At 41.3% G+C, this 21,645-nt stretch overlaps 1 protein-coding gene across 3 annotated transcripts in view; it reads left to right on the top strand.

Moving 5' to 3' along the window:
• The window catches only part of PLCL2 (phospholipase C like 2), a 204,078-nt gene that overhangs the window by 119,260 nt on the left and 63,173 nt on the right, over positions 1-21,645 (top strand). For all 3 annotated transcript variants that reach the window (XM_048838533.2, XM_048838532.2, XM_075125760.1), the window contains exons 3-4: positions 1,671-4,154; positions 8,451-8,654. In XM_048838533.2, coding sequence (XP_048694490.1) covers positions 1,671-4,154; positions 8,451-8,654 — 2,688 coding nt within the window. The remainder of the gene's footprint in view (positions 1-1,670; positions 4,155-8,450; positions 8,655-21,645) is intronic.

Genomic DNA, 21,645 nt, shown 5'->3' with positions numbered 1-21,645 from the left:
GTTTCAGAGTAGCAGCCGTATTAGTCTGTATTTGCCAAAAGAAAAGGAGTTCTTGTGGCACCTTAGAGACTAGCAAATTTAGTTGAGCATAAGCTTTCGTGAGCTACAGCTCACTTCATTGGGTGAGAAGTTGAGTCCCTTTGCAAGACATGGCCATTTTTCAAACACTCCTAGAACTTTTCTCAGGCTGATTTCTGTCTGAATGGTGCAAGATAATGAACATATGTAGTTGTTTCTCTTTTGAAACTCATTATATATTGCGCTAGTTATTGTCATTCAGGTGACCTTAAACTGGATATGAAGTTGAGGGGAGCTGGCTAAGTGGTATTGTTTATCTTTAAAAAGTCATTTCTTGCAGTAGTTAATGTATAAGGAAACTTTAGGGTCAAAACAAAACAGAAATGGTGGGTAAATCATTGTTCTAAGGTTTCAGAGTAACAGCCGTGTTAGTCTGTATTCGCAAAAAGAAAAGGAGTACTTGTGGCACCTTAGAGACTAACCAATTTATTTGAGCATACGCTTTCGTGAGCTACAGCTCACTTCATCGGATGCATACTGTGGAAACTGCAGAAGACATTATAGACACAGAGACCATGAAACAATACCTCCTCCCACCTCACTCTCCTGCTGGTAATAGCTTATCTAAAGTGAGCAGGAGAGTGGGGTGGGAGGAGGTATTGTTTCATGGTCTCTGTGTCTATAATGTCTTCTGCAGTTTCCACAGTATGCATCCAATGAAGTGAGCTGTAGCTCACGAAAGCTTATGCTCAAATAAATTGGTTAGTCTCTAAGGTGCCACAAGTACTCCTTTTCTTTTTGTTCTAAGGTTGAGGCTGAACCACTATTGCCAACCTGGTCCTCTATGTCTTCACCTGTCCCCTTTAAATTCTTCCTTAAGATACTCTTATGTGACACCTTCTACATCCCAATAATCTCAGCAAAGACTGTCCCCCAAATCACTACTGTACATCCCAATATTCCCCATCAGACTATCCTGTCTGCTAAAATTATTAAGCTGCTGTAAAGCAGCTAGATATGGCTAGTGGAGAATTTCTCCAGTTCAGGTTGGGAAGAATGTGTATCGGGGATGGTCATGGGCAGGATAAGGAGCGAGGAAGAGCTATGTGTGTGTTGTTTTGCCTGTCAGTACTTAGATTGTAAGTTCTGTGAGGACGTGACCTGTCTCTTTAATTGTGTATCAGTCTGCCTCTGGTATTTCTAAGGATCCTATCACCATGATATCTAAGCACTCTATTTAATAGGGTGTCAGGGATCTACAAATAATTACAAGGACTGCATGAGGGCTCAGGGGAACAGATTATTTCCCACCATCTTGTTAGTAGAATGTGAGATACCTACTTCATCATGCTGCTACTAACAAAATACTATGCATTTTTTACTTTTAAAACCAAAAATTTTGTAGGCATACAAAACCTAAGCTTTGTGATACAGAAAAAAACATTTTTTAAAAATGCCAGATACATAGGTATGCAAACACAATTATTAGCAGTTGTTAATATGTCAGATTTTGCATTTGTGGTGTCAGAACAAAAGATTTGTTGTCCAACATACCTTCTTTAGATTTTCCTCAATTAATTTTTGAACTTTGATCATAAAGATCTTGCATGTCATATAAACAAGCTCATATTGACTTTTTTTTTTATCCACAGGATGGTACAAAACAAAAGAGAGAACGGAAGAAGACTGTGTCATTTAGCAGCATGCCGACTGAGAAGAAGATCAGTAGTGCAAGTGACTGTATTAATGCAATGGTTGAAGGCTCTGAGCTCAAAAAGTTTCGGTCCAACTCTAGAGTATATCACCGGTACTTTCTTTTAGATGCAGATATGCAGTCCCTGCGTTGGGAACCTTCAAAGAAGGATTCAGAAAAAGCAAAGATTGATATTAAATCAATCAAAGAAGTGAGAACAGGAAAAAATACAGATATATTCCGCAGCAATGGAATTTATGACCAGATATCAGAAGACTGTGCATTTTCCATTATTTATGGAGATAATTATGAGTCTCTAGATCTCGTTGCTAACTCAGCAGATGTTGCAAACATTTGGGTTACTGGGCTAAGATACCTAATTTCTTATGGAAAACATACACTAGATATGATAGAAAGTAGCCAAGATAATATGCGGACTTCATGGGTTTCACAAATGTTCAGTGAAACTGATGCAGATAATTTTGGACATATAGCCCTGTATAAAGCTGTGCAGTTTATAAAAAAATTAAATCCGGGTTTAAAAACAAGTAAAATTGAGCTGAAGTTCAAAGAGTTACATCGATCCAAGGACAAAACTGGTACTGAAATCACAAAGGAAGAATTTATTGAAGTTTTCCATGAGCTTTGTACCCGACCTGAGATCTACTTCTTATTGGTTCAGTTTTCCAGCAATAAAGAATTCCTAGATACCAAGGACCTTATGATGTTTTTAGAAGCAGAACAGGGAATGGCACATGTCACAGAAGAAATAAGCCTTGAAATTATTCACAAATATGAACCATCAAATGAGGGCCAGGAAAAGGGCTGGCTCTCTATAGATGGTTTTACTAATTATCTTACTTCACCTGACTGTCATATATTTGATCCAGAGCATAAAAAAGTTTGTCAGGATATGAAACAACCTTTATCCCATTATTTCATAAACTCATCTCACAATACATACTTGATAGAGGACCAGTTCCGAGGTCCATCTGATATCACAGGATATATTCGTGCTCTTAAAATGGGTTGCCGAAGTGTTGAATTGGATGTATGGGATGGTCCAGATAATGAGCCTGTAATTTATACAGGACATACAATGACATCACAGATAGTCTTCCGCAGTGTAATTGACATTATTAACAAGTACGCATTTTTTGCTTCAGAATACCCTCTTATTCTGTGTTTAGAAAATCATTGTTCTATTAAGCAGCAGAAAGTAATGGTTCAACACATGAAAATTTTGGGGGACAAGCTACACACACAGTCTCCAAACATAGAAGAGTCTTATCTTCCCTCACCTGACTCACTTAAAGGGAAAATACTAATTAAAGCAAAGAAGCTTTCCTCTAATTGCTCTGGGCAAGAGGGAGATGTTACAGATGAAGATGAAGGAGCAGAAATGTCACAAAGAGTAGGGAAAGAGGGAGCAGAACAACAGAACACTGTGATAGTGAAACGATTTCAGCTTTGCAAAGAGCTTTCCGAATTGGTAAGCATATGTAAATCAGTTCAGTTCAAAGAGTTTCAAGTCTCATTTCAGCTTCAGAAATACTGGGAAGTTTGTTCATTTAATGAAGTGCTTGCTAGCAAATATGCCAATGAATATCCAGGAGATTTTGTAAATTACAACAAACGTTTTCTTGCCAGGGTTTTTCCTAGTCCTATGAGGATTGACTCTAGTAATATGAATCCCCAGGATTTTTGGAAGTGTGGCTGTCAGATAGTAGCCATGAACTTTCAGACACCTGGCCTAATGATGGACCTTAACATTGGTTGGTTTCGACAAAATGGGAATTGTGGCTATGTCCTTCGTCCTGCCATCATGCGAGAGGAAGTATCCTTCTTCAGTGCAAATACAAAAGATACTGTGCCTGGAGTTTCACCTCAACTTCTTCATGTTAAAATTATTAGTGGGCAAAACTTTCCTAAACCCAAAGGGTCAGGTGCCAAAGGTGATGTTGTAGATCCTTATGTATATGTAGAAATTCATGGAATTCCAGCAGACTGTGCAGAAAAAAGGACAAAAACTGTGCATCAGAATGGAGACAATCCAATTTTTGATGAAAGTTTTGAATTTCAAATTAATCTTCCTGAACTAGCCGTCATGCGTTTTGTAGTACTAGATGATGATTACATTGGGGATGAATTTATTGGGCAGTACACTATTCCCTTTGAGTGTTTACAGACAGGCTATAGGCATGTTCCACTGCAATCTTTAACTGGAGAAATTTTAGCACATGCTTTCTTGTTTGTACATGTTGCCATTACTAATCGAAGGGGTGGTGGGAAACCTCATAAACGGGGCCTCTCAGTGAGGAAAGGAAAGAAATCCAGGGAATATGCCTCTATGAGAACATTATGGATTAAGACCATAGATGAAGTATTCAAGAATGCTCTCCAGCCTATACGGGATGCTACGGATTTGAGAGAAAATATGCAGGTACAGTTTTTACGATGAAATTATCAATGTTTTTGCCACAGTTGTACTTTTGCATTATGGTGTGGCTGCAGTGTGTGTTACATAGATACGTAAATGTGAACTGCATTTTATAATAGTATTGATTTATCACGTTTTTATGCTGAATGAATTTAAAAACAGACTCTATTTGAACAGCAACTGGATGATATTAAGATAACTCCTGGTACAAACATATGGTTTGTGCTACAATTCAAGCCTATTAATTGGCCCTATTTCTTGAGAAGGAATATACTAGATATACTGGAGAAAAAGGTAGAGGCTACTTTTCAGCTTCCAGAACTTAAGTAAAAAAGAAGTGCAGGGAGAAAACATTACTAACAATAACAAAACTTGTGAACAGTTTACTGTATATTCAAAGACCCCTCATATCTGAAAGAATTCTCAAGGACCCTGTAAATGGAACATAGCATAATGGCTCCCTCATCTCTTTATGAGGTGAAAAATTTCCTCACATCACTAGCAGATCTTTCAAAGAGATCTTTCCCTTCCCAGGATCCAAAAGAGAACTAGTATTTTACAAACACTTTAAATGGGGATGGAGTTACTCCTTCTCCCCTAAAGGGCGTGTTTCAAAGACTGCAATATCAAATAAATTCAGTATCACAGAATGATAGGAAGTAGTGTAGGCTAAGATGCTGGGTTATGGATCCCACTGTTGGATTGCATCTTTTGGGTGTTGATAAAGATTCCTGGTACAAGAACTGATCTAGGACAGAAGTAGAGAAAAATGTAAAGATTAATATTCTGTTTGATGAAGCTTTTAACTATATAAAAACTACAGTAAAAGTCCTAGCACTAAAAAATAAAATTAAGTATAACCGTATCAAAAAAGTTACCTATTAAATCTTCTTATTTTATATGACTTTAAGGAAAAACTCGTTCAGAGAAACGTGCTTGAGGCTCAATTCCAGATTTTAAAAGGGTGTGTGTTTGTACTGTATATCAGTGCAGATAACTTTTGTTTATGAATAAAGTTATGTTGAAAGTTGTAATAAATGAAAGATTTTAACAGTATTGCAAACTTTAAAGATTATACTTGTTCTTCTGAATTGTATCCAGCAGCTTCCCCATTCCATTCAGTATGATTTATGCCAAAGACATTATTATATGCAAAGATCACAAACAAAATTTGGAGGCATGATTATGACTGGTAAATGAGATTCAGGTTGCAGACTGGATGTGAATCTAATCTGTAATTAAGGAAGGTCTGTTATTCCGTTGTGTACTGTCTAGGAGATTTCTTTTAAGGTGTCTTAATCAAGGATAGCCTGGATCTAAGACTTGAATATACAAAAAGAAGGTGTGCTCGTAACTAGCATGCTATTTTATTTTTCAGAATTGGTGTGTTTTTGAAAAATGTAATTTTATTAGGGTTTTTAGGAGTGCTAGGGAAGGAGTTTTCTTTTATGCATTTCATTCTGTTACTTTGAAAGATGCACTTACATCTTCCCATCTTATTACTAGCATAGCTGGAAATGTCCCCAAGACAAATATAGTTTAGGTGGATGATAAAATAATTTTGATTATTTGAACTGACAGATTTGCATGATGTGTTGCACACTTGTTCTTATGAATTGTGTCCAGTCTCCTACAACTTCCCCATTCCATTCCATAAGCAAAGATTATTAGCAAAATGTGGAGGAATGATTATGACTGGTAAATGAGATTCAGATTGCAGACTAGATATGAATTTAATCTGTAATTAACGAGAGGCTCTAATTCCATTTTGTGTATAGGCTAGGAGATTTTTTTAAAGTGCCTTAAGGAGAAACCTGGATCCTAAGACTTGAATGTACAATAAGAAGGTGTGCTCGTAACTAGTATGCTATTTTATTTTTCAGATTGGTGTGTTTTTGAAAAACGTAATTTTGTAGGGTTTTTTAGGGTCAGTGCATGGGAAGGAATTTCCTTGTATGCATTTCTTTCTGTTACTTTGAAAGATGTACTTACATCTTCCCAATTTATCAGTAGCATACCTGGAAATGTCCCCAAGAGGGATATAGTTTAGGTGAATGATAGAATGCTAATTTTGATTATTTTAACTGACAGATTTGCATAATGTGTCTATAAAAATTTAAATTGTAATATAAATATAATCTCTGCTACACCCTGTATAAACTGTCCTAAAAATAAATGAAAAAATCCCATTAAAATACAGACAATTGCAAAATGTATGTCAGGGAATTTGAAATAGTTTAATTTCTTAATTACATATTAATTTACTACTATAATTGCCATGATATAGCAACTAGAAAGACAGACAACTTCGGGTACCTAGGGATTCTAAATATGAAATAGAAAAGTATTTCATGGAATAAAGTACACATAGGAGTATAGTGAACTACACCAAGATTTTGTTTGAGTAATCATTAGAATCCTTTTATCCATACTAGGCCTTTTTTCTGTAGTCAGCAATATGCATCGTGTTAGTAATACAAAAGCTTGTATCACTATCACAGCTGAGTGTATGATGTCAGTGATTATACTGGATAGGGTATAGAACATCCACTTTGCTTGGCAGTGCAGAAAATCATGAAAGTCAGCGTGGCCTAGTGGGTAAGACATCAAACTGGGAGCCAGAAGACCTGAATTCTGCTCACCGTCCTGCCACTGACTTGCTATGTACCCTTAGACAAGCCACTTAACTTCTCTGGGTCTTAGTTTTCTTTTCTGTAAAATTGCTGTTTGTAATGTTTATCCACATTTGTAAAGTTTGAGATCTATGAATGAAGATCAGTATAAGGCCTGTCTTTTCAGATGTCCTGTTGTTTTATTAAATTCCAATCTAATTATTACAAATAGCCTTGGTTTACTAAACAGTGAAAACAAATTATTTGAAAGGCAAAATTAATAGATTCCAAGGCCAGAAGGAACCATTGTGATCATCTAGTTTGACCTCCTGTGTAGCACAGGCCATAGAACTTCCACAAAATAATTCCTAGAACATATTTTCTTAGAAAAATATCCAATCTTGAGTTAAAAATTGTCAGTATTGGATAATCGATCACAACCCCTAGGTTAAATTGTTCCAATGGCTAATTACTCTCACAATTAAAAATTGATATTAATAGTTGTGTGATGTACCAGTCACTGCACTGGAAATAACTTATGTATACAAATTTATACATAATAGGTTCTTTTTAAAAATAGGTTGAGGTCAACTTGATGTGGATTGTCTGTTAAAAGTGGCCTACGTATTTAAGCCCTGATTCCCATTTACACTAAAACTTTACACCCTTCTGGCAGTATAAAGGGTCTTTCAGAAAGTAAAAATGTCACTCAAGACCTATCTGCTATATGTCATATGCTTTAAAATATGTGCAGAATATCCCAAATGACCAAGATAAGAGGAGCACTTGGAACATTTGATACTTAAACTTACTTATTTTTCTCTTACAGGTCCACAAACTCCAGACTTGCCACAGATCGCCACCTCCCACTTGGTGCAACAACCCTAAATTCACTATGGTGGAGAGCACTCCCATCATGGGAGTTGACAGGAGGCTGGAATCATTTTATAGGATTAAGATAAATGGCTGATGTTTACAATATTTCAATGTTTCTTAAGTTTAAACATATATATTTTATATTCTAGCCTACAAAATACAAAATAAAAATACTATAAACTCTTGGAATATGTACAATATTGGGTTTAACAAGTACTCTTAGAAGGTCATCTAAGTGATAGTGTGACATCACTAGTGGAGTGCAGCGTTCTGGCATCACACCAAGTGGGAGCCAGCAGATCCTCAGCATGTCTGGAGAATGCTGACATACAATAGGTATGTTTAAAGTTACAAATGGACTGACTTGCCCCCTCCACCTTACTAAGTTTATTTGAGACATTCAGCACATAACATTTAAGCAGTTGGATTTAAAAACATTTTAAATACTTTCTGAAACTTTTCAAAAGCTTGTTCAATCAACATGGATTAGTAGTTCATTGTTTTTATATTTATTGACAAATTGAAGTTAATAGTAGCATATTACAACCTCTTTATTCTAAGTAACATTTATTTTCTGTAGCAGGATTTTAAGTCTATTTGAATTTTTAATATCTCTGATAAATAAAATATTGCAAATATCTATGGTACTTTGGAAAACTGCAATTTTTCCAGGACGAAACCATTGATAATTCTACACCATCGCAGGGTTATAACTATTATACAATGAAATATAAGTCTATTAAACTGAATGAATGAGAGATTAAAAAGCATGTTTAACTGTAAAGTAACTTCTTTATTTTCTTTTTAACAGAATGCAGTCGTTTCATTCAAAGAATTATGTGGCCTTTCTCCTGTAGCAAATCTTATGCAGTGTATTCTGGCAGTGTCTACCCGCTTGGTTGGACCTGAGAGTACACCACTGGTACTACTGAATCTCAGTGATCAGTATCCCACTATGGAGATACAAGGGACTGTTCCAGAGGTCTTGAAAAAGATTGTAACTGCGTATGACATAGTGAGTAGTCCTTTGTGGTTTATGTATGCTGCTTGAAAGACTTTCTTTTTATAATATACTGTACCATGCCTGTTTTGAAAGGTCATTCTAATCTATGACTTCCTATTTCATACTTCATTACTTGTGCTTGAAAATTTATTCCCATGAACATTCAGCATCTGACACTGTTTTTATGTGCGGTGAATGTAAAAATTAATACCTCTCACCTCATGCAAATTCACAAGACTTTGTATTAGTGTAAGTAAATATGAAATTTAACTGTTTACGCATTAACTTGTAACTTTTTGCATATTGATAGCTTTTTCACGGGTGCATAGTGATTTGTTACATTACATTTTTGAATTTATAGAGCTGTAGTTCTTTTCACCGTTGATTCAAAGAGTAGAAAATGTTAATGTTTTTAGGAACTGTGATTTTATGAGCAGCGTGATACTGTTGAAATCCTCATTTTTTTTCATATATATATATATGTTGCATCTGTCCTGTACGTCTCATTTATTTTGGCAGTTGTACATTCTATAATCAGCTCTAATTTTCACTTTAGCTGTTCTAAACTTTAGCAAATCTGTAGATGGTGTCTTTAGAAACTAGAAGTATTCAGAAATACATAAAAATATCAAAAGTATACTGCATGGGGAAAGAAAGAACTGTGTAAAAAAAGACTAAAGGATATGAATGCTGTAGCAGAGTGATGAATTATGTAGTTTACATTATGTGTATATATAAGGAGGAAAATCCAACAGTTTAAAACCTCCACCTGATTTCAGTTGCAGAAATATGACATGGGGAAGAGACAATCTGTCACATAGGGTTAGAGCTTTTGATTTTTTTTAAATGAACTCCTCTAAAATTGGAATATGATGATATGTAGATATTCTCTTCCAGGATTTTTCTATTAGTGTTGTGTTTTCAAACAAAACAGCGCAACTGTTTCCCTTTTTAAAAAAATTAGAAAATCGAACCATTAACCTAGGATCTGAAAATATGTATATGGAGTTACATTTTAGAGCTAATTTCCTGGCACAAATAGCTTTGGAATAGTAACCATACCAGACCCTTCATACTTACAGGAGCTCACATGGTATTACTGTTTGTAGAAAGAAAAATTAGTTAACTAGGAGTTCAGGTAGAACTATGGGATCGGTGCACGGCTCAGTGATGTAAACACAGGTGCAGTTTGGTTTAAACGATACCATACTGTGTAATTACTGTAAGATTAGGATATTATAGTACAAAGTGTTCTTAATTGTTGGGATTACAGATAAATCACAGATAAAATGAACCTCTGTTGTTGTCCATGGAAAATGTGTCTAAATGTCTGGTTGTTCTGAGGTTGGTGACAATGGGAGCACAGTTGCTCCTTTCTGGGCATTTCTATACTATCCATAAATTTGGAATATCTGGATTTTTAGAATTAGGATTTTTTTAAATGGTAATTCTCTTAAAGAATTTTCAAAAAAGGGTCATTGTTATGTCTATTCAACCTTAACTCCAGGGTGGTGAAATTATTTGCCTGGGCATTTCAACTGTTCCAAAAAAAAAAAAAAAAAGAATTTCTCAGTGACAAAACTCCCAGAAAACTTTGCAAGTTGCACCAAGATAGACCTTTCCTTCCCAGAGAGTTTCATACCTCCACTTTCTTTCTTTCTCATATTCCTCTTACCATGAGGCTTTGTCTTTCATGTGGCTTTTCCTTTCCTCTTTTAGTCTGTGCATTGTTGGAATATAAAGCGTGCTTTGACTTGATGCATGCTTTATAGAAAACCAGCAGAAATAAAGAATTCATTATGTACATATAAAAGGAGATCATATCTGCAAAGTTGTACACACAAATCATCTCCTTCCCCCAAAAAAGATAAAGGCAACAACACATGCCAGGATCAGCAGGGAAAAAAGTGGAATTTCTAGAGCAAAGCGATTTTGAAGATATGATAAAAAATGAGACACACTTCATTTTTTGGAACCTCTTTATCTTGGAAATCCCTTGTCTAATTTGACAGAAACATTTCAGAAAGTTTTTTATTGTGGGCTGAGAACTAATGGTAAAATTTCACATGGTTACATTTGATTCTAATTGATGTCATGGGATACACAGGCCCTTTTAAGGTTCATAAGCAGATTCCTCCTTCGAGTGCTTGCTCATGTTGATTCCGTTGTCGGTGTGCGCACGCCCATGAGCACAGTCGTCGGGGGGTTTTGCCTTAGCAGTCTCCGTAGGGCCAGCTGTGTCGCCCCCTTGAGTGCTGCACTCATAGATCAGGTGCTGCCGGCCCTACACCCTCTCAGTTCATTTTCACCGCCCGTGGTGGTCAGTCAGAGTGCCTTTCCTTGCTCATCAAGGGCTAGAGGTTTTTCTTATCTCAAACTGTGTGCCTTAAGGCTTTGTATATAGTTATTATTTGTGTTAAGTACCTGTTTATTGTAGTAGTTTGTTAGTAGTTAGGTCCCAGTGGGGACTCTGACTCCGATGGGGCATGTCCCGGTCTTCGGGTTTTAAGCCCTGCAAATCCTGTAACTGGTCTATGCCTGTTAGCGACCCCATGGCAGCTGTCTCAAGTGCTAGAGGGAAGTGCACATTAAAGAGAGGTGCTGGATTTGTAAAAACTTTCAGCCTCGCACGCAGAAGGAGTGGGACATCCGGCTCAGAGCTTTCCTTATGGAGTCTGCTCAGCATCGGTATGAAGTACGCCACCGGGGCACACCCGGCACCACTTTATGTCGCTGGTACCAAAGAAGAGGGCAAAGAAGCACAGCTCCCCACCGCCGTCAGAGAAGGGCCAGTTGACAGTAAGCAAAGAACCTTCCCCAGATCACCCGTCCACCCCAGAGCCCTGCAGTCGGCCCTCTCTAGTTGGGACCGTTAGCGCAGTAAAAGGTCCTCCTCCAATTCCTGCAAGTTGAGACTGGACCAACTTCCCCATTGGCACCAATGCCTTTGAGAGCTCAGGCAATGAAGGAGCAGAAGCCGCCTGTGCTGCCAGTGAATCTAGTGCTGCAGGCTTTGGCTAAGGCTCCCCAAGAGGGCAAGCCAGCCGATGTAGCTCCCCAGGGAGTGGTGGAGCACCGCCGATCCCTTGAGACGATGGCGTGCTCTTCACCTTTGCACTGCTTGACACCAGTGCCATTGTCGAGATTGGCATAGACTCACCGTCAGTCACCGTCCCCACAGTCATGGTCGCCGTCATCTCAACGCGGCTTGCCGAGAGAGAGGCATCAATCCCCCTATTACCGGTGCCGGTCACCATCCTGGAAGTTGTCCTATCACCAATCCCATCTCCTTCCCGCCTCCAAGCTCCTCGGCACTGTCCCCGGTCACCGCACCGTCGGTACCAGTCCCCTCAGGCGGGGCACCAGTCCCTGGTGTCAGTGGCCTCTACGGCCCCTCCATGGTTTCCAGAAGGGGACTCCTCTGGATCTCAGGGCCGCTTCAGCCCATCGCCTCATACCCAGTGACAAGATTGGATGTCCAAGCCAACATTGGTGATACCGGGACAATGGCAGCCAGGCAAGTGGCCAGCGCAGTGGCCATGTTGGAATGCCTGGGGGATTCTGCTCATGGTGATGCCCCCTTCGGTCCACTCGTTGGCCGCTGCCACAGAACAGCAGCCATCGGCAGCAGGCCCGGTACCAGAAGCACACCCGGTGGCTGAGTCTCAGGAAGCTGTGCCTACCCCCAAGCCATCCTCCCCAGCGGAGGAGGAAGACCAGTCTCCCCCTCCACCGTTGCAGTCCTCCTACAAGGCGATCGTGGGACGCTCCAGAGCCGGCCTGCCTGATGATGTTAAAAACCACCAGGCCTTATTTCAGTGATTGTCTGAAAACTTGGGCCTGGAAGTGGAGTTGATGGCTGAACAGGAGGACACCCTGTTCAACGTCCTGTCAGCCTCGACCCCTACCCATGTCGCACTACCGGCATGAAAGGGTCTTCAAAATTGCCAGGGCCATTTGGCAGATGCCCTCCTCCATCCCTCCCACCTCAAACCATGCTGAGAAAAAGTACTTTGTCCCAGCCAAAATTTTGAGTATTATTATACCCAGCTTCCCCCCAGCTTGTTGGTGATCTCCACAGCCAATGAAAAGGAGAGACAGGGGCACTTTAGTTCCACCTCAAGAAATAAGGAGGCCAGGCAACTGGACTTGTTTGGAAGAAAAATTTATTCCACTCTAAGTCTACAGTTTCGGGTGGCGAACCTCTTGGGCCATTATAACTTCAATTTATGGGACACTCTCCATAAGTTTGAGGAGTCCCTCCCACAAGACTGGGTCCAAGAATTTGTCACTCTGGTGCAGGAGGGTACCATGGCAACCTGGTGTGCCCTTCAGATGGCGTGGATATGGCAGTCTTGGCAGCCAGGATGGTGGTGTCCAAGGTGGCGATGAGCTTCTGGCTTCAAACCACTGGACTCTCCCCGGAGATGCAGAACTCCATTCAAGACCTCCCTTTCGATTGGAACAGTCTGTTCTGTGATCATATGGATGCAAGGCTGCATGGAATGAAGGACACCAAAGCCAACCTCTGTTCACTGGGCATTCACACGCCACAGTCAGCGCATAAGCATTTCTGGCCACCCCCACCACCAAGGTCATAGCAGCCTTGTTCTGGGCTTGCTAGAAGAAGGGACAGGGACACTGCATTTAGTTGTCACTGCCCTTCTGTCTCCCACTGTGCAGCCTGCCCAGGCCAACCATTCTGCAGGGCAGAAGCATTTGTTTTGATGGCATGTTTGAGAGTGACACTCCAGCTAATTCCCCAGATCCACTGCTACATTTCCTCAACCACCTTTTCCCCATCACTTTGCCTGGTTGCGGGTTACATGAGGCCATGGGGTCCTGGTCATAATAGCTCGTGTCTATACCCTGCAATTTTTAGCCCCCCCTCCCCACTTCCTCGTCCCTCTTCAGGGACCCTTCTCACAAGCAACTCCTCATTTAGGAGGTCAAGAACCTGCTGCATCTGGGGGCCATGGAGGGGCATGAAAGGAAAGGGGTTCTACTCCTGCTATTTCCTAATCCCGAAAGCAAAAGGGGGCCTCAAAGCCATCATGGACCTGCATCGCCTCAACAAGTCTCTCAAGAAGTTGAAGTTTCTCATGGTCTCCCTGACCGCCATCATCCCATCCCTGGATACGGAACACGGGTACATCGCTCTCAACTTGAAAGACGCTTACTTCCGTATTTCTATATTCCCAGGCCACAGGTGCTTACTCCATTTTATGGTGGGAGGACACCATTTCCAGTTCACGGCACTCTCTTTGGCTCTGAGGATGTTCACAAAGTGCACCTCAGACATCCGGGGGGGTCCACCTGTTTCCGTACCTCAACAACTAGCTCATCAAGGGCAAGTCTCTGGATCAGGTGCAGAGGAGCCTCGACCTGGTGCACTCCACTTGCTGTGACCTGGGCCTGTTGATAAACACAGAAAAGTCCACATTAACACCAGTCCAATGCATAGAGGTCATCTGGGACATTCTTGACTCCACGCGGGCCAGGGCCTTCCTTCCAGAAGAATGTTTTTGGGTCATGGTGGATCTAATCTGCCATTTAAGGAACCACCTGCTCACTACAGCCCACACCTGCCTACATCTGATGGGGCACATGGCCACATGCACGTACGTGTCAGCCATGCTCAACTCCATCTGCGGCCTCTGCAGGTGTGCCTGGACTCTGTCTATATCCCCAATAGGCACTCCCTGGACCAAATGGTTATGGTGATGAGCCATGTCATTTTGTCACTGAATTGGTGGCTAGTTGGTGCTGCAGGGGGTTCCCTTTGCGATACCGTCCCCATTGCTTACCCTGGTCTCCAACGCCACAAATCCGGGCTGGGGAACCCAGCTGGGTGAGCTCAGCACTCAGGGCTGTTGGCTATGGGACAATCTAGCCCTCCTTATCAATGCCTGGCCTGCCAGGTGTTTTTGCCTCACCTGAAAGGCAAGGCAGTGCAGGTCCTGACAGACAATACCGCCACGATGTATTACATCAACAGGCAGGAGGGGGCCCTTTGTCAGGAGGCGCTCAGCCTTTGGGACTTCTGTGTGCAGCATGCCATTCGTCTAATCACCGCCCATTTACCCAGCTCCAAGAATGTCCTAGCAGATCGCCTCAACAAGACCTTCTCGTCTCGCCAGGAGTGGTCTCTCCATCTGGAGGTGGTCAATGTAATCTTCCAAAGGTGGGGAACTCCCCAGGTGAACCCGTTCATGTCCAGGCAGAACAGGAAGAGACACCAGTTTTGCTCCATCCAGGGTCTGGACAAAGGTTCCCTTTCGGACCTCATCCTTTGGTCAGGGGCGCTCATGTATGCCTTTCTGCCGGTGCCATTGATCCACAGGGTCCTGGTGAAAGTCAAGCAGGACAGAGCAAGAATCATCCCCGTGACCCCATCAGTACTGGTTCAGCATGCTGTTGTACCTGTCGACAGCCGCCCCTCTTCAGCTGTTTCTTTAACCAGATCTGCTGTTGCAGTACCCCGACAACCTGCTGCATCTGAACCTGGCGGCGCTGCACCTGACAGCTTGGCTGAGCATGGACAAAAGGGCATGTTTGGCCCATGTTCAGCAAGTTTTACTCGGCAGTAGGAAATCCTTCAACCAGGACAACTTACCTGGCAAAATGGAAAAGATTCCAATATTGGGCCTGGGAGCAGCGCCTTGGGGCCTCACTGGCCTCACTTCAGGACATCCTGGATTAAATGCTGCATCCGAAGCTTCAACAGTTGTCCCTCTCTTCCATCAAAGTCCACCTGGTGGCTATCTCTTTGCTATATCCCCTGGTCCAGGACAGGTTTCTCTTTGCCCATCCCATGACAGCGTGATTCTTGAAAGAGCTGGAGCACTTCTACCCACACGTCCAGGAACTGGTCCCCCCTTGGGACCTGAATCTTGTGCTGTCCAGGCTCACGGGTCATCTCTTCGAACCCTGGGCTTCCTGGTCCCTCCTGCTTCTCTCCTGGAGGGTTTCTTTCTTGGTCGCTATAACATTGACCCATAAGGTGTCGGAGATCAGGGCTCACTTTAGAACTGTCCTATACTGTCTTCAAGGACAAAGGTCAGCTGTGCCCGCACCTGGCATTTCTGATCAAGGTCATGTCCCAGCTAGTTCGAGAAGATGCTGGCTTCAGCAGAGCAGTGCTACAATCTGCAATGCCTTCAACTCTGAGCCCACCTCCAAGGATTCTGCTTGGGAGTCACCTACAATGGTACATGAGCAAGCATTTGAAGAATTAAAAACGGTTACCCACCTTTTCGTAACTCTTGTTCTTCGAGATGTATTGTTCATGCCCATTTCATTACCTGCCTTCCTGCCCCTCCAACTCCCTCTGTTGGAGTTGTCAGCAAGAGGGAACTGAGAGGGCGTAGGGCCGGCAGCGCCTGATATACCAGGGCATGAGCGTGACACTCAACGGGGCAACACAGCTGGCCCTAGGGATACCGCTAAGTCAAACATCTCCAATGACTGCGCACGTGAGCGCATGCACACCTAGAATAGAATCGACACGAACAACCCATCTTGAAGAACAACAGTTATAAAAAGGTGGGTAACCATTTTTGTTGGCAGCCATATTAGTATCCTAGTTTCTGGCAGGGTGTAATGGGAAATAAAGGGGACTATATAAACATTAGCCTTTTCACTAGATGGAGGAGAGACATGAAGGGGATCCAGCCTGTGCTTTATAATTATTTAATGGGGTGGACACCTCAGAGGAGAGTCTGAAACTGACTTTGACACTAGATACATTTTCTTACATTTTGGGGCAAGTTGAAATTAAGATGCTCAGGCAAGGACACTTTCTGTTCACAAATTCCAAGGACATTCTTTTTTTTGTTTTTTGGCCTGCTACTGTTAAGTTAGGAGGTAGTTGTGAAAATTAGGTATATAATGGGAAGACAAATTCAGTCTTAACTTAGAGAGAGACTATCACTCTCCATAATAATAATTTCTTACTTTTTTTACTTTGTGCTAGCATGTGCCTCACAGTCTGTTCAGAATTATGTATTAACAGAGTTGCTCCAATTTGTCATTTACTATCAATGTGAAATCAGGATGATAGCAAATATTACCTTGTGAATGTTTTTCAAACAAACCTTGGTTACCATGGTAAGTGCATAGGCTATCTTTGGTTTACATTGTTTTTTTCATTCTGGAAGTGGCATGTGGTTAATATGGAAATTTCAAAGCACCCACTGTTTCAGGGTCAGTCTATCTCAGATAGATACAGTAATTTAATATTTAATAGTTCTTTGACAGAAATATTTTCTCGGCTGTAAAAACTACAGTAAACATTTACCCTAGCAAAGTGACCAACAGTTATTCAGTAGAATTTGTTTGCACAGTGAGTGACTAGAGGGCTCTATATATTTGCTCAATAAACTATGATAGGATGCAAGTCTTCTTCAATGAAAGAGTTAGTCTGCAATAAAGTAATTACTAAAGAGTACAGTACTACAGGGATAAAACTGGTGAAAAGTCTTTAGTACAATACAGGAACAGTATAGTTATTAAAGAAACACTGAGTCAAGTAAGCATGACTTAATTAGAACATCCCAGGACACTTGTTATTATACATATTCTTAACAAAAAGATACAATGCATAAAAAAGGTTATTCTAGTCAGTCAGCATTCACTACAGTGTCATTGAAATTTTGGGTATGTTTTACTAGGCATTTGAAGTCAGTGGAAAGACATCTGTTATCTTTAGTGGTAGTTGAATTGGATGCTTAATGTGTATTGTGGGTAAAGTGGACATTTAGTAAGGAAATAGAAATGATAAACACAGGAGCTAAAATACTGGTTCCATAGAAGACAGTGGAGATTTTGCCATTGACTTCATTGGGACCAGAATTTTACCCAGGAATTTTAAAAAGGAGGATGTTCCATATTTGTCTATACTATAGTGAGTCAGGGCATGTTTTCAGAATATTAATTTAAAAAGTAATGAGAATAACCTAAGTCTGTTTCCCAGAATACTGAGATGCTTATTTTCCTAGGTTGATGACTCTGCGAAAGACTCCTGAATGTAATCTGTACACTTTATAAAAGCATCAGGATATTTTGGTTAGGGACTGGTAAAGGGGACATTTCATAGTATTTTTTCACCATTTAACAATGTGGGGTTTTTTTCCCCCTCAGGTTCATGAAGTGCAGCTTCCTCTATGTGATACTTCATCATGCACTCGGCTGGTGTCATCACACCCATCACTGAACAGTGTTGCAGACTGAAGCCTGGAGATACGGCAAGTGGTTCTTCCACACCATTGCATTTTTTTCTTAATATCATATACCCTACAGGATAAACAATAGGAATAGTGAAAAAAATTTAAAACTGTGCAATGGCAAGGAAAAGAATACTGATTTTGTCCCCAGTCTGCAGCAATGTGATGAGAGCGATGATATCAGCAAAGTGCATGCTGGGGCATCATACAAAGGAAACCACCTATTACAGAGAACCTGTCTGTCTGGATGAAGACCCTAATCTAACAAGTATTACTGAAACCTGGTTAGATAATATGCTTGACCTGTTTTGACACAGTTGGTATCAGTCAAGTTTTTGGTACAGTATGAGCCTAAGGGGATTGGAGAAGGGGTGGTGTTTCTGTACCATGTAGGTGGTCTCCTAGCCTAAAACTGGATCAGTTGGAGCTGGGGGTGTGAGTTCCAGATCAAGTAGACATATGCATGCTAGCTGTCACCCAGATAGCTCACAGAAAATAGAAATGTAGCCATAGTAGCATGGGCTGATGCCCACGTGCTGCTGCGAGCGGCAGTATAGGCTAGCTGCCCTGGTTATGTATCCAGAGAGTCTGGGCAACTTTGTAGTTGGGATGGCTAGCCCATGCTACTGCTTGCCACTGCCTGTGCTACTGCAGCCACACTATTATTTTTAGGATGTGGTCTCAATAAAACCTCACATAAGTATGTCTACTCGAGCTGGGAATCATACACCCAGCTTCATGTATAGATGTAACCATAGTTTATTCGTTTTGTATGAGAGTCCTAGGGTAGGGTCAAGCTGGGCTAGTCTTGGTTTATTAATTATCTTTCTCCAAACCCAAATCTTTGTCAGTTGACATTAGAGAAAAGGTGTTGAAGACACTATAACTGATGGTGCTCAGTGACTTCAGCATCCATGTGGATGATGAATCCTTAGCATCAGTTCAGGGCTTTATGGCTACCAGGGTGACTATGGGGTTATCAAAGCTCAGTTCATGTAGCTGGTCACATACTTGATCAAGTGTTTGACCTTGAGTCAGTAGTAATGACTATAATGTAATTACGTTTAGTAACCTTTTCAGGGGGGAACAACAAAGAAGCCCACCACAGTAGCATTTAACTTCAAAAAGGGGAGGTAGGCAGAAATGAGGGAGCTAGTTAAATTCAAGGAAAACAAGACCATTGCAGAGAAGCTAAATTAATTCTTTCATTGGTCTTCTTCACTGCAAAGGATGTGAGGGAGATTCACACACCTGAGCCATTCTTTTTAGGTGACAAATCTGAGGACCCAGACTGAGGTATCAATAGAGGAGGTTTTGATAAATTAAACAGTAATAAGTCACCAAGACCAGATGGCATTCATCCCAAGAGTTCTGAAGGAAATCAAATATGAAATTTCAGAACTACAAGCTGTGTTATGTAACCTGTCACTTAAATCAGCTTTTCTACTGGATGACTGGGGAATAACATGATGCCAATTTTTAAAAAACGCTGCAGAGGCAATCCTGGAAATTACACGTCAGTAAGCCTAACTTCAGTACCAGGCAAATTGATTGAAACTATAGTAAAGAACAGAATTATCAGACACATCGATGAACACAATTGTTGGGGAAGAGGCGACATGGCTTTTCTAAAGGGAAATCATGCTTCACCAGTCTATTAGAATTCTTTGATGGTGTCAGTAAATGTGGACAAAGTTGATCCAGTGGATATAGTGTACTTGGAATTTCAGAAAGCTTTTGGCCTGTCAAGGGATAAGAGGGAAAGTCCTCTCATAGATCAGTAACTGGTAAAAAGACAGGAAACAAAGGGTAGGACTAAATGGTCAGTTTTCAGAATGTAGAGGATGGTAAATAGCAGTGTCCCATAGTGATCTGTACTGGGAGCAGTGCTGTTAAACATATTCACAAATGATCTTGAGAAAGGGTAAAGAGTGAGGTGGCAAAGTTTGCAGGTGATACAAAATTACTCAAGATAGTGAAGTCCAAAGCTAATTGTAAAGAGTTACAAACAGATCTCACAAAACTAGCTGACCAGGCAACAAAATGGCAGATGAAGTTCAGGGTTGATAAATGCGAAGTAATGCACATTGGAGAAAACAATTCCTGCGATACCTACAAAATGATGGAGTCTAAACTAGCTGTTTCTCAAGAAAGAGATCTTGAAGTCATCATGGATATTTCTCTGAAAACATCCACTCAATGTTCAATGGCAGTCAAAGAAGCTAACAGAATTTAAGGAACCATTAGTAAAGGGACAGATAATAAGACAGTAAATATAATAATGCCACTATATAAATCCATGGTACGTCCACACCTTGAATGCTGGCAGTTCTGGTCACCTCATCTGAAAAAAGCGTTATTAGAAATGGAAAAAGTACAAAGAAGGGCAACAAAAATGTTAGGCGTATGGAATAGCTTCCATATGAGGAGAGATTCAAAAGACTGGGACTGTTCAGCTTAGAGAAGAGACAACTAATGGAGAATATGATTTAGAGGTCGATAAAATCATGAATGGTGTGGAAAAAATAAATAAAGAAGTGTTATTTACCCCTTCACATAACACAAGAACCAGAAATTAATAGGCAGCAGGTTTAAAAGGATCATAGAATCATAGAATATCAGGGTTGGAAGGGACCTCAGGAGGTCATCTAGTCCAACCCCCTGCTCAAAGCAGGACCGATCCCCAATTAAATCATCCACCCAGGGCTTTGTCAAGCCTGACCTTAAAAACTTCTAAGGAAGGAGCTTCCACCACCCCCCTAGGAAACGCATTCCAGTGTTTCACCACCCTCCTAGTGAAAAAGTTTTTCCTAATATCCAACTTAAATCTCCCCCCCTGAAACTTGAGACCATTACTCCTTGTTCTGTCATCTGCTACCACTGAGAACAGTCTAGATTCATCCTCTTTGGAACCCCCTTTCAGGTAGTTGAAAGCAGCTATCAAATCCCCCCTCATTCTTCTCTTCCATAGACTAAACATCCCCAGTTCCCTCAGCCTCTCCTCATAAGTCATGTGTTCCAGTCTCCTAATCATCTTTGTTGCCCTCCGCTGGACTCTTTCCAATTTCTCCACATCCTTCTTGTAGTGTGGGGCCCAAAACTGGACACAGTACTCCAGATGAGGCCTCACCAGTGTTGAGTAGAGGGGAACGATCACGTCCCTCGATCTGCTGGCCCCTTCTTATACATCCCAAAATGCTATTGGCCTTCTTGGCAACAAGGGCACACTGTTGACTCATATTCAGCTTCTCGTCCACTGTAACCCCTAGGTCCTTTTCTGCAGAACTGCTGCCGAGCCATTCAGTCCCTAGTCTGTAGCGGTGCATTGGATTCTTCCGTCCTAAGTGCAGGACTCTGCACTTGTCCTTGTTGAACCTCATCAGATTTCTTTTGGCCCAATCCTCCAATTTGTCTAGGTCCCTCTGTATCCTATCCCTACCCTCCAGCGTATCTACCTCTCCTCCCAGTTTAGTGTCATCTGCAAACTTGCTGAGGGTGCAATCCACACCATCCTCCAGATCATTTATGAAGGTATTGAACAAAACCGGCCCCAGGACCGACCCTTGGGGCACTCTACTTGATACCGGCTGCCAACTAGACACAGAGCCATTGATCACTACCCGTTGAGCCCGACAATCTAGCCCGCTTTCAATCCACTTTATAGTGCATTCATCCAGCCCATACTTCTTTAACTTGCTGGCAAGAATCCTGTGGGAGACTGTGTCAAAAGCTTTGCTAAAGTGAAGGAACAACACGTCCACTGCCTTCCCTTCATCCAC

This window comes from Caretta caretta, chromosome 2 (genome assembly GCF_965140235.1).
Source record: "Caretta caretta isolate rCarCar2 chromosome 2, rCarCar1.hap1, whole genome shotgun sequence".
Taxonomy (NCBI): Eukaryota; Metazoa; Chordata; order Testudines; family Cheloniidae; genus Caretta; species Caretta caretta.
This window is presented reverse-complemented; position numbering and strand designations above follow the sequence as displayed.